Raw genomic sequence first — 12,249 nt, 5'->3', positions numbered from 1 at the left:
GTACATTGGCAATAAAGCTGGTTTTGGAGTCAGAGGACCTGTATTTTAATTTTGTTTCTGATACTTGTATTCCTTTTACTCTTGCTCCCCACAGAAGCTGTTCCAAACCTATTCCATTCTCCCCACCTTCTCATATCACTCTACTTCCCATTCCCTTAGCTGAGACCATTTCCCTTTAAGTCCCTTCTTCCCCTTCACCCCCACCTTCTCTATATCTCAAAACTGTTTGACTTCATCCCTATCTTTTCCTTCTTTACTCTAACCTCTGGTGATAAATTGATTCTTTCAGTAAGGTCAACTTCTTTACATGTACCCTTTTGATCCCATATTCTTCTCTAGCACAATGACTCATAGTTATCCTTTCTCCACCTTTGTAACCTTCAAATTCATTAAGCTATATCATTCCATTCAAACTACAGTACTACATATCTTCCTATTTTCAGTGCCAAAATTCTTAGGAAAAAACTATCCACAGTTGATACTTCCTTTTCTTTTTTGTGGGTCAGTAGTCACAAAGTTGTCTGAAGTAATATTTCTATTTAAGAAATCAATAAAGTGAAACTGCTTTCTTCAAGGATGTCACTACTATTAACTAAATGAGTCTTTTGTCAATATTCATCCTTCTTGATAGGATGCAGAATTTGACTTGCTTGCTACCCTCTTCTATATATATATAGTTAATAGCCCAAATCTAGTCATTTTTACCTCCAAAACATCTCTTGGATTCATCTCATTCTCTTTATTCATATGGCCAGCATTTTAGTTCAGGCCCTTTAGGTTAGAGGTATTTACAGTGGATACTGACTACAGAGTATCTGAAGTGATATTTATATTTAAGAAATTTAACAATAAAAGTTATTAATTTTTCACACTGGGTCTGCTTATGTAGACTTTGCTTAAAACCTGCCTAGTTCCTAAAAATTCATAGGGACAGGGACTAGACTGAGTTTTCATTGGGATAAGGAACTTCCAGCAAAACCTCCTAACCAATGCAGTTTATCTGCAACTTGAAGTCTTAGAAAATACTCTAGAGTATAGAGAAGTTAAGTGTGTTCATATAGCTAGCATGTGTGGAAGACAGTGCTTGAACTCAGTTTTTCTCTTTCCAAAGCTGGCTTTCTACAAATAAAAAAAACAAACAAAATACTTTTGAAATCGAGATATCTTCATTACAAAAGATGATAGGCTATGAACCTGTATAGGAACACCATCTCCTAATTTCAAAGGCATACATTATATGAATAACTATAACATGAATCAAAATGTGAGTCTTTTTCCATTAAGAATCTTGAAATGGGGTGGCTAGGTGGTACAGTGAATAGAGCACTGGCCCTGGAGTCAGGAGGACCTGAGTTCAAATCTGGCCTCAGATACTTAATAATTACCTAGCTGTGTAGCCTTGGGCAAATCACTTAACCCCATCACTTTGCCAAAAAAAAAAAAATCTTAAAAAGAAATACTATATGAGGAGTGGCTAGGTGGCACAGTGGATAGAGCACCTGCCCTGGTGTCAGGAGTACCTGAGTTCAAATAGGACCTCAGACACTTAATAATTACCTAGCTGTGTGGCTTTGGGCAAGCCACTTAACTCCATTTGCCTTGCAAAAAAACTGAAAAAAAATACTATATGTAATGAAATACTGTCAGATACTATTTGTACATATATATGTATAGGTACAGATATTTTATAAATATATTAAGATTCAATACTTGTGCATGTATATAGGTAGATCCATTTGTGAATCTTAGTTTGAACTTATTAGTCACAAAAATGAAAATTTCTGGGATCAACAACAATGGATTGAATAAGTTAAAATTCTCTTTTAAAATTAAAGGTCACTTAAAAATCATTATTTTATATAGGAGGGGATGTGAGAAAACTGAACACTAATACAGTGTTGGTGGAGCTGTGAACTGTTCCAATCATTCTAGAGAACGATTTGGAATTATGCCCAAAGGCTTATAAAAGTGTTCATACCCTTTGATTTACTAGGTCTGTTATCCCAATGAGATCATTAAAAAAAGGGGAAAAGATCCGCATGTACAAAAAATGTTTATAGCAGCTCTTTTTATAGTGGCGAAGAACTGGAAATTGAGGGAATGCCTATCAAGTGGGAAATAGCTAAACTAATTGTAGTAAATGAATGTGATGGAATACTACTGTTCTATAGGAACTCATGAGCAGGTGGATTTCAGAAAAACTTGGAAAGACTTACATGAATTGATGCTGAGTGAGCAGAACCAGGAGAATGTTGTACACATTAACAGCAACACTGTGATGATCACCAGTGATAGAGTTAGTTCTCTCAGCAGGTCAATGAGCAAAGACAATTCTAAAAGACTTGACATGGAAAATGCCATCCGTATCCAGAGAAAAAACTATGGAATTTGAATGAAGACCAAAGCATACTATCTTCACTTTTAAAATTTTATATTTCTTTATTTCTTATATTTTCCTTTTGTTCCAATTTTTTTCACAACATGATCAAGATGAAAATGTTTAGCATGAATATACAGTCATAATCTATATTAGATTATTCAGTTATATAAAGATATAAAAATATGTGGAATTCAAAATCTTACCAAAGGAAATATTGAAAAGTAGCTTTAAATGTTAACTGGGGAAAATAAGTCTTCATTTTGAAGTGTCTGTTGACTCTCTCATCCCATTTCTAAATCACAGAATCTCAGAGTTGGAAAAGACTTCTGAGGCCCTTTAGAAAAATTCCTGCATAACAATCTCACTTATAATAGACCCAACAAATGTTGATACAATGTTTTTGAAGATCTCAATCAAGAGAAAACCCACTATTAATTTAAAATTTTCTTTTTCCTTTATTTAAACAATGTAAGATTTTTCTTATATTGTAACTAGTACTGTCTCTCTGCAATTTGACCCATTGCTCTTGGTTCTGACTTTAGGGCCAAAAGAAGTCACAAGGGTGGCATACAGTGGATTGAAGGCTAAACCTTCATGCCTAGAAAGATATGAGCTCAGATCCAGCCTCAGATACTTACTAGTTCTAAGTTATAAATATAACATAGTAGCTATAGCTATAAATTACTTCACCTGCTTGCCTCAGTTTCCTCATTTGTAAAATGAAGAATAATGAAAGCACCTACATCTTATGGTTGTGGTAAGGAGCAAATGAGATAATATTTGTAAAGTGTTGCTATATAGATATTATGCAAAATGCTATTCCCTTCTCCTTGTATATTTCTTTTTCCCTCCAGGATATGGATGTAGGATTATGGAATAATCATTTGTTTGGAAAGGTACCTGCAGGTAGACTGATGGAAGTGAAATGGGTAATTAACTCCCTCTTAATTTTTTAATCCTTTGAACTCAAGAGAGCCCTTATTCCAATCTTACAAGTAGGTTCACTCTCTTTCCTTCTCTTTTCAAAGTTATATTTTCCTAATTCTTTCAACTGATCTTTGTAGAACATGATATCAAATTTGACAAGGTCCTTAAAAATGTGATGGCCAAAACTGAACAAAACACTACCTAAATGGTTTGACTAGGGGAAGACTACAACAGAACTATCTACTTCCTCTTTCTTGGTACTATTTGTCTCTTAATTTAGACTAAGACTGAATGAGTTTTTTGGCTGTCTTGCCACATTGTTGAATTAAATTGAACTTAATAGTATACTTAAATGCCAAGATATCCTTTATATAAATTCTTCTAGACATAACTCCCCCATTCTCTATTGGCTGGCTATTTGACATTTATCCCTATTAAATTTCATCCCAACAGATTTGTCTCATCATTCTAGTGAGTGGGGATTTCTGAATCTGTCACACCATGTGTTAGCTGTTCCCCTTGGCTGTTATTTTATAAAGTGGTGCACTGCTACACACAGATACACATATAGATGCATATGTTTGTGTATGTTTAATTTTGTATAGCCATAAATACACACATATACACATCTATCAGTAAAGGCAGGTAATCTATATGATTCAGGAAAAATATACTTTTGAATTGGCCTGAAAAGGCAAAAAACAAATTACATATAATAGTGAGTAAAATGATGCTATTCCATTGATGCTGTTGATTGCTGGTATATTGGTACAAATCTTGTATTTTTTTTTTAGCTGTAACACCATGTTAAATGAAAAGTCACTATTGGATGAAGGAATGTAAAGTGAACAAAAGTCAATCACTCTCACAAGTATTTATTAAGCCTATTAATTAGGCAGTGTGCTAAGTGGTTCTATTATCAGTAGCCTCATAAATTACCATTCTAAATTAAGTTCCAAATTAGGCTCATGAGTTATTCAAGAGACACATTATTTTTAAGGCTACCTCTCATTGCGGCTGTGGAAACTGCATGTCAGACTTTGGCCATTTCATCTGTGAAAATTGACAGTGATCAAGGCTTCGAGATTAATTCAGAAAAATGATGACTTTTTGTAGCGGTAAGATGGCAACTGGTCTCAAGTCATTGATGGCGAAAACTACAAGAGAAATGCATGTAGTTGTATCATAAAAGGGTATATTCTAATTTTCCTAAAGTTGGGGTGGGTGTTAGATAGAAAGGATAACTTGGGCTTGAATCTTGGGCAAGTCCTTTTCTCTGAGCCTCTGTTTTCTTTTATAAGGATCAAAGAAGGCAATGTTTTGCAAACCTTAAAAAAAATGTAATTGTAAACCGCTGTTATCAGGATAGGCTGGGGGGGGCAGAAGGCGGGCCGTTTCAAGGGATGAAAATTCGACTCATGATTTCTCAGCAGAAATAAATTATAAGGCAAGAAATAACCGAATCGGATTTAAAAAGGGTAATGTTCGGGGCTCAGATTTCAAGATGCTACGCTCTGCCCAGGGACACCCGAGAAGCGGCTGAGCCGGGGCTTTCCGGGCTCGGGCCGCTCCTGTTTCAGGCGCCCAAGCCACGTCGGTGCTTAAATCGTATCAATTTGAAGGGGGTCGAGGCTTATCTTTTTTGGAGGACGGGTTATAGTTACTTTCACAACAAGATTATTGTAAATAAAGTGAAAGTAAACAAATTATTATGGGCTCCCCCTCCTCCCGGCTCAGTCTTACGATCCCAGGGCGGGAGGGGGGTCGGGCCCCCGCATCCGAAGGCGACGCCCTCCTTCATAACCCCGAGGCAAGTTTGGGGCGTTACCTGCGGTTCCCGCAGCTCCAGCAGCCCTAGTGTTTCCAGTTTGCTGTTACCATGGAGATTGAGCCGAAGCGCGGGACCTCCCGGAAGCCGAGGAAGGACTTCCGGGGCACGCGGGCTTGGCCCATTCTTCTCCCTTCTCCCTTCCCCGCCCCAGCCGGGCCGGCGCCCTCCCGCCTGCCAGGCTGTGGAATGAGTCCCCGCTTTGGGCGCCACTTCGCGGCTCCCCCCCGCCGGGGCTTCCGGGCGAGAGAGAGAAGGAGGCCCCGCGACAACCCGCGTTAACCGGCCGCCCCGCCTCGTCCCGGGCGCCGAGGGCCGTCGGCACCGGCCCTCCGCCTTCTCCCACGTGCGCGCGCCGCGCCGGCCGCTCGGGGCCCAAAGGAGGGGCGGCCCCGGGGGGTCCCGGGCCGGGCCGGGCGGCCCCCGCAATCCTAGAGCTCGGAATCCGGCAGAACGGCGCCCCCGCGCGACCAGGCCCACAGCCGGGGAGCCAAGGGCGGCCCGGCCCCCTTCCTGGCACAGCCCGCCCCGCCCGGGGGCACTACCAGGCGCCATCGCGTAAGGGCGGAGTAGAAGGCGAGGAGCTGGCCTCCTTTCAGCAAGCCAGTGGGGTGGAAGCCCCCAAACAGAAACTAGCCCAAGAGAGCAGAGACTGGATCCGCCCACTCCCGACGGCTCCCCAAGGCCGGCCAGCCCCCAGACTCAGTCCATAAACACTTTGTGACCCCGGGGATGGTGAGACAGCCCCTGCCCTCAAGGAATTCCATAGCTAATGGAGCAAACTACATACAAAATACAGAATGGGGACGGCACCGAAATTAAGAGAATTTGGGGTCGGTTTCTTGTAGGAGCTGGGATTTTAGCTGACACTTAAAGGGAACCAAGGAGGGAGGTCGTTCCACGTGTGGGGGATGGCCCTAGAAAAGGACCAGATTAGGGAAATGCGGTGTCTTGCTAATGGAGCTGCCAGTCACTACACTGAAGAGTATGTGCTGGGGGCCTGGGACGCTCGAAGGGGATTAGGTTATAACGCACCTTGAGGGGTGGCTAGGTGGTGCAGTGGATAGAGCACCGGCCTTGGAGTCAGGAGGACGTGGGTTCGAATGCAGCCCACTTAATAATTACCCAAGCGTGTGGCTTTGAGCAAACCACTGAACCCCATTGCCTTGCAAAAAAAAAAAAATAAATAAAGCACTTTCATTGTCAAATATGGCATTTTTTTAACTTGTTCCTAGAGATAATGGACTTTATTAATGGGGTGATGGGTGACTAGTGTATCAGGAAAATAACTTCAACGGCTTAATAGAAGATAAATTAGAGTGAGACAAGAGGCAGGCAAACTCACCAGCAAGTCATTGTAGTAATCCAGATCTGAAATGATGAGGGGTGTAATAAAATGATGGCAATGTTGGACCCTTAGAGAAGAGTGTTTATACAAGAAATTCTGCAAAGGTGAAATAGGCAAGCATTGTTAACAGCTTGGATACGGGAGATAGAAGATGGTGAAGAAACCAAGAGGGTTTAGGGAGAAAGAGTTTTGTTATAAAAATAATTGAATTTAAGATATTTACTGGACATTCAGTTCGAGATGTCTGAAAGGCTTTTGGAGGTGTGGGATTGGAAATCAGGGCAGTGTAGATTAGAGAATCATTAACATTGAGATAGTAATTAACCCCTCAGATTTAATTTTTTTTAAACAGTGACTTGTTAAGCATTTACTCATGAATTTTTTAGCAACTTTCAAAGACTTTCCAATTAGCTGTAGACACAAAGAATAGATTTAAAAATACTTATTGGGAAGTACTTATAAATCATATAAACATCAACCATAAAATCTGTAACTTTCTGTACTTAGTTTTTATAAAGCTATGGAATCAATTCTTAAAGCTAAAATTTTCTCAAACGGAAAATTTCTTTGAGTAACTCAATCAAATCAAATCTAGCTAACAAAAATATTATACCCTAATACCTTGATGTGATGACAATACCTCAACTGAATTAAAAACTTTGGACTAGCTGAGAAAAGTCCTTACTTGATTTAGAAATCCTTAATTGATTTAGAAATCCTGGATGAAATAAAACAATTTTGGAACATCCTGCTTTAATTCAAGTGGTGTGTGTGTGTGTGTGTGTGTGTGTGTGTGTGTGTGTGTGTGTGTGTCTCAGGGAAATGAGGATGGAGGAGGGGTGGAGAGAAATTGGAGAAGAGCCCCAGCCTTAGTCCAGATCTTGTTCTTTGTTCAGAGAAGGGCATTATAAACTTCAATTTGGACATTTATGTAATCCTAGCATAAGTCCCAGACAGCAACAAAGGGCGGCAGTGTTTACTTTAGAGGCTGAAGACAAACTAGATATACTAATGTAAGACTGCCTCAAAGGAACTTGGCAAAAAAAGCTATAACATGTTTAAGGGGAACCTCTTGAGTTCAACACAAAAGGGAAATAAATGACTTATAGCAACAGCTTACTGTTAACATTCTCAGCTTTGGATTCTTGATAAAAAAAAATACCTCCAAAATCAAATATAACATCCTTTGATTGAATTTTAAAACCCTTCATAATTTGGACTCTTCTGCCTTTCCAGTCTTCTTAGACTTTACTTACCTCCCACATACTTACTCTGCAATCTGGGCTTCCTCCCTTTTTCTAATAACACTCCATCTTCTGATTTCTGGGATTTTTACTGACTGTCCCTCTTATCTCTGCTTTCTTGCTTCCCTGGTTTCTCTCAATTTTTTTTTGTTGAAGTACAACATTCTGTAAGAAGTCAGTTTAAGGGTTCCTAAATATTTTCTCTCCTGTGAGACTACTACCAATTTCTCCTGTATATATTTGGTATGTTATTACTCTTGTTAGATTGTGAGCACCTTGAGAATAGGAATTTTTTTTTTTTTTACCTTTCTTTGTGTCTTCAGCAGTTATTTAATAAATGGTAGTTGACTGGCTGATTTTGTATATTCTTATTCAGGATAATATCATGGACTTCAAGGAGATGTTTTGTTACAACAGTTTCTCCTACAAAACCCTAGTGAAGATTTGTTTCTAAAATCTAGTTAAGTCTGGCTAATTGATATCAACAGATAATCATGGGATAAGTGAAATATATATATATATGTATATATACATATATATATATATTTTTAAACCAAAAATCCAAAATTGAGAATGTTAACAGCAAGCATGACACAAATGAAGATTTATCACACACAAATGATGATTTGTCCAACAAAATTCTTTTATGGTGGTGGTATACTAATTATATTAATTATTATTAAGATTATCCTTCCTTCTTAAAGAGGACCAAAGTGACATCACTGTAATGTCAGACACTGTGTGTCTGACTGTGGTTGATATGACCAATCAAAATTCAAAATGCTCTACCACAGGTCAGGTGCAAATAGTCCATGTGAGCACCTGGGGTGGTTTTCTAAACTTGTGCATCTCATGTTTCCCTTGAGCTACTTCAATTCTGCTTTTCTCATAGAGGTGCCAGTGTCTCCCATGCTGCCCAATCAATTCCAGAGTTCCTTTGAGAGACCTTGAGAGTGTACTTGTACACTCTGTACTTTTTCTGACCCCTCTGTGAGTGTTTGCTCTGTGAGTTATACATAAAATATTGTTTTTGGCAAGCACATGTTTGGCATTTGAACGCTATGGCCAATGGAATTGAGCTCTGTGTGGCATAGTTTGAATGCTTGGCGGTTTAACTTGAAAAAGGACCTCAGTGTCTGGTATCTTCTCCTGCCAGGTGATCTTCAGAATCTTAAGTCAATTTAAATGGAAGCGATCGGCATGATGCTTATAGATCGTCCAGGTTTCACAGGCATATACAGCAGTGAGATCTCGCTAGACCTTCAGTTTGGTAGGCAATCTAATATTGATTTTCTCCTACACTTTGCATTGAGAGCCTCTTAATCACGGAGCTAGCTCTAGCAATACATGTGTCAATCTCATTATTAATGCTTACATCTCTGGAAAGTATACTGCCAAGGTAAGTGAACTTATCCACAGTATTCAAAACGTCTCCAAAACATCTTAGGCTCTCTCTCATAAAACCTCTAAACTAAGGACTCCAACTAAATTTTTGAGAGACAGAACCCACAGAGGGACCCAATGAGGCAGTTCTCCTACTCAAGGTAACCTGGAAAAGAGCAGAAAGGCTCTGTTCCCCGGGGTTGGAGGGGCGGCCTGCCAGAGGGGTGGCCTGCCAAAGCAAAAGAACTTCAGCCTCCCAGAGGCAGCCCCAGGGTGCTGGGAGCCACAGCTCACAGCAGTGGGGGAGTTTCCTGACCTACGCCCCAGGGATCACCGGGCACAAATTGGGGGAACAGTGGGGGGACCTCTGCTAGAGCAAGCATGTGAAACCCAGCCCTCAGGGCACGCAGCTAGCAGCATGGCCAAGGCAGTCCAGATCCAGGAAACAAGCAGGCAGAGCCAGTAAGCAGGAGCCCCCAGGGCATGAGCCCATTGAACCTAGGGAGGGGAGTGAAGAGAGACTGCCCAGCTCTGTCCTCTACCCCTGGAACAGGACTCTGGGGTTCTGACCACATTCAGATTTTGATAGCAGTCTAGGCTACCCCCATAGAACAGCAGGGCCCCCTCTCACCTCAGCCCCGTGGCAAAGAGGGCGCATATGGTCATTCACAGACCAGGAGGGAAGACAGAGCCTCACACATTGAGACCCTTGTGGGAGTGTCCCAAAAGCTCAGGAAGCACCCCCAAAACAGGCTAAGGCTGGTAAAATGAGCAAGCAGAGAAACAAGAAGAACACCATTGAGAAATACTTTTCCTGTGAGCCCAAGAAGGATCAAAACACTCAGTCTGAAGATGAGGAAGCACAAGCTTCTGCATCTAAAGACTCCAAGAAAAACAGAAATTGAGCTCAGGCTATGACAGAGCTCAAAAAAGACTTTGAAAATCAAATGAGGGAGTTAGAAGAAAAACTGGGAAAAGAAATGAGAGAGGTGCAGGAAAAACATGAAAATGAAGTCAGCCTAGTCAAGGAAATCCAAAAAAATGCTGAAGAAAATAGCATGCTAAAAACCAGCTTAGCTCAAGTGGATAAAACAGTTCAAAAAGTTATTGAGGAGAAGAATGCTTTAAAAAGCAGAATTGGCCAGATGGAAAAAGAGATAAGAAAGCTCTCTGAGGAAAACAAATCCTTCAGACAAAGAATAGACCTCAGAGAGATTGCTGATTTTATGAGAAATCAGGACTCAATACTTCAAAACCAAAAGAATGAAAAATTAGAAGAAAATGTGAAACATCTCATTGAAAAAACAACTGATATGGAAAACAGATTTAGGGAAGATAATTTAAAGATTATTGTAATACCTGAAAGTCATGATCAGGAAAAGAGCCTTGACATCATTTTCAAAGAATTACTACAGGAAAATTGCCCTGATATCCTAGAAGCAGAGGGCAAAATAGAAATGGAGAATATCCACAGATTCCCCCCTGAGAAAGAGATCACCAAAAACCAACCCCCAGGAATATTATAGCCAAGTTCCAGAACTCCCAAGTCAAAGAGAAAATATTATAAGCAGCCAGAAAGACACAATTCAAATACCATGGAGCTGCAATCAGGATCTCACAGGACTTAGCAGCAACTACATTAGAAACTCATAGGGCTTGGAATATAGTATACTGGAAGGCAAAAGAGCTTAGAATGCAAATGAGAATCAACTACCCAGCAAAACTGAATGTCTTCTTCCAGGGGAAGAAGATGGACTTTCAATGAGCCAGGGGAATTTCAAATGTTCTTGTTGGAATGGCCAGAGCTGAACAGAAGGTTGATCTTCAAATACAGGACTCAGGTGAAGCATAGAGATTGGAGGAGAAGGGGAAAATATGAGGGACTTAATGATGATGAACTGCATATATTACTGTATAGAAAAATGACACTGATAATACTCATGAGCCTTCTCAACTAACAGGGCAGGTAGAAGGAGCTTTTATAGGTGAAGCACAGGAAAAAGCTGAATTTGAAGATATATTGTAAAAATGGAGTCAATAGAAAAAAGGGAAAGGTAATGGGAGAAAGAAAAAGGAGAGGGGGGAATAGGCCAAGATATTTCATATAATAAGATTTTTCTTTATTACAATGAGCTATTGCAATGATATGGAAGGGGGGAAGGCAAGGGGGGGTGAGGGAATCTTCGCTCTCATCAGAGGTGGCTAGGAGAGTAAACAGCATATATACTCAATGGGGACATCTGGAGTAAGAAGAGGGGGGACAGGGGGAAGGGGTGGGATGTGAGTGATGGAGTTGAGGATGGTCCACGGGGATAGAATGGTCAGATATAACGCATTTGCCTTTTTACTTCATGCAAGGGGCTGGGATTGGATGGCCTCGCTAGGACCATAGGGCCAGCTGGATGCTAGGCTTAAGGGGTGGTCCACTCAGGGCTTCTTGGCCCCAGAGCCAGGGATCTGTCTGCTGTGCCATTCAGCTACCCTACAGCAGAGTCAGTGAAAGGAGAGAGAAAATATAGTACATGGTAGTGGAGAAATAAGAAAGGAGGGAGTTGCGATCAGCAATGGCAATTGTGGAAAAATATGAAAGTAACTTTTGTGATGGACTTATCATAAAGAATATGATCCACCCGTGATAGAGTTGGTAGTGTTGGAACACAGACTGGAGCACATTTTTTATTATTATTATTTTTTGGGGGTGTGCAGGGTAAATGGGGCTGGGTGGCCTGCCTGGGGCCACATATCAGGGTGATTTTTGGGTGTCTGAGGCCGGATTTGGACCCAGGTGCTCCGGGCTCAAGGGCCAGTGTTCTGTCCACCACCCAGCTGCCCCTACTATTATTACTATTTTATTTTATTTTAGGCCTTTTATTCCCCCCTTTTTTTTTGGTTTATGCAGGGCAGTGGGGTTGGGGTGGCTTGCATGTCACACAGCTGGGTGATTGTTGGGTGTACGGGGCTGGATATGGGCTTGGGTCCTCCTGGCTCCAGGGCTGATGCTCCGTCCACTGCACCACCTGGCCATACCTACAATTATTACTATTATTTTTTTTTAAATTTAAATTAAAATTTGTTTTCTCTTCCCTTTACTTTATCTCTCAAGTGAGTCTATATCTTTTTTTGGGGGGTGTTTTGTTTA

At 40.8% G+C, this 12,249-nt stretch overlaps 1 protein-coding gene across 6 annotated transcripts in view; it reads right to left on the bottom strand.

Moving 5' to 3' along the window:
* The window catches only part of LCA5L (lebercilin LCA5 like), an 81,157-nt gene extending 75,663 nt beyond the window's left edge, over positions 1-5,494 (bottom strand). For 2 of the 6 annotated variants that reach the window (XM_074213852.1, XM_074213854.1), the window contains exons 1-2: positions 5,136-5,481; positions 4,313-4,464 (exon numbers count right to left, since the gene is read on the bottom strand). Coding sequence is in view for 1 of the 6 variants with exons in the window: in XM_074213855.1 (XP_074069956.1) it covers positions 4,313-4,319 (7 nt within the window). In the remaining 5 variants the exon portion in view is untranslated. The other 4 variants (XM_074213856.1, XM_074213851.1, XM_074213855.1 and 1 more) reach the window with 4 other exon arrangements.
* Positions 5,495-12,249: the final 6,755 nt, after the last annotated feature.

Source organism: Macrotis lagotis, chromosome 1 (assembly GCF_037893015.1).
Source record: "Macrotis lagotis isolate mMagLag1 chromosome 1, bilby.v1.9.chrom.fasta, whole genome shotgun sequence".
NCBI lineage: Eukaryota > Metazoa > Chordata > Mammalia > Peramelemorphia > Peramelidae > Macrotis > Macrotis lagotis.
This window is presented reverse-complemented; position numbering and strand designations above follow the sequence as displayed.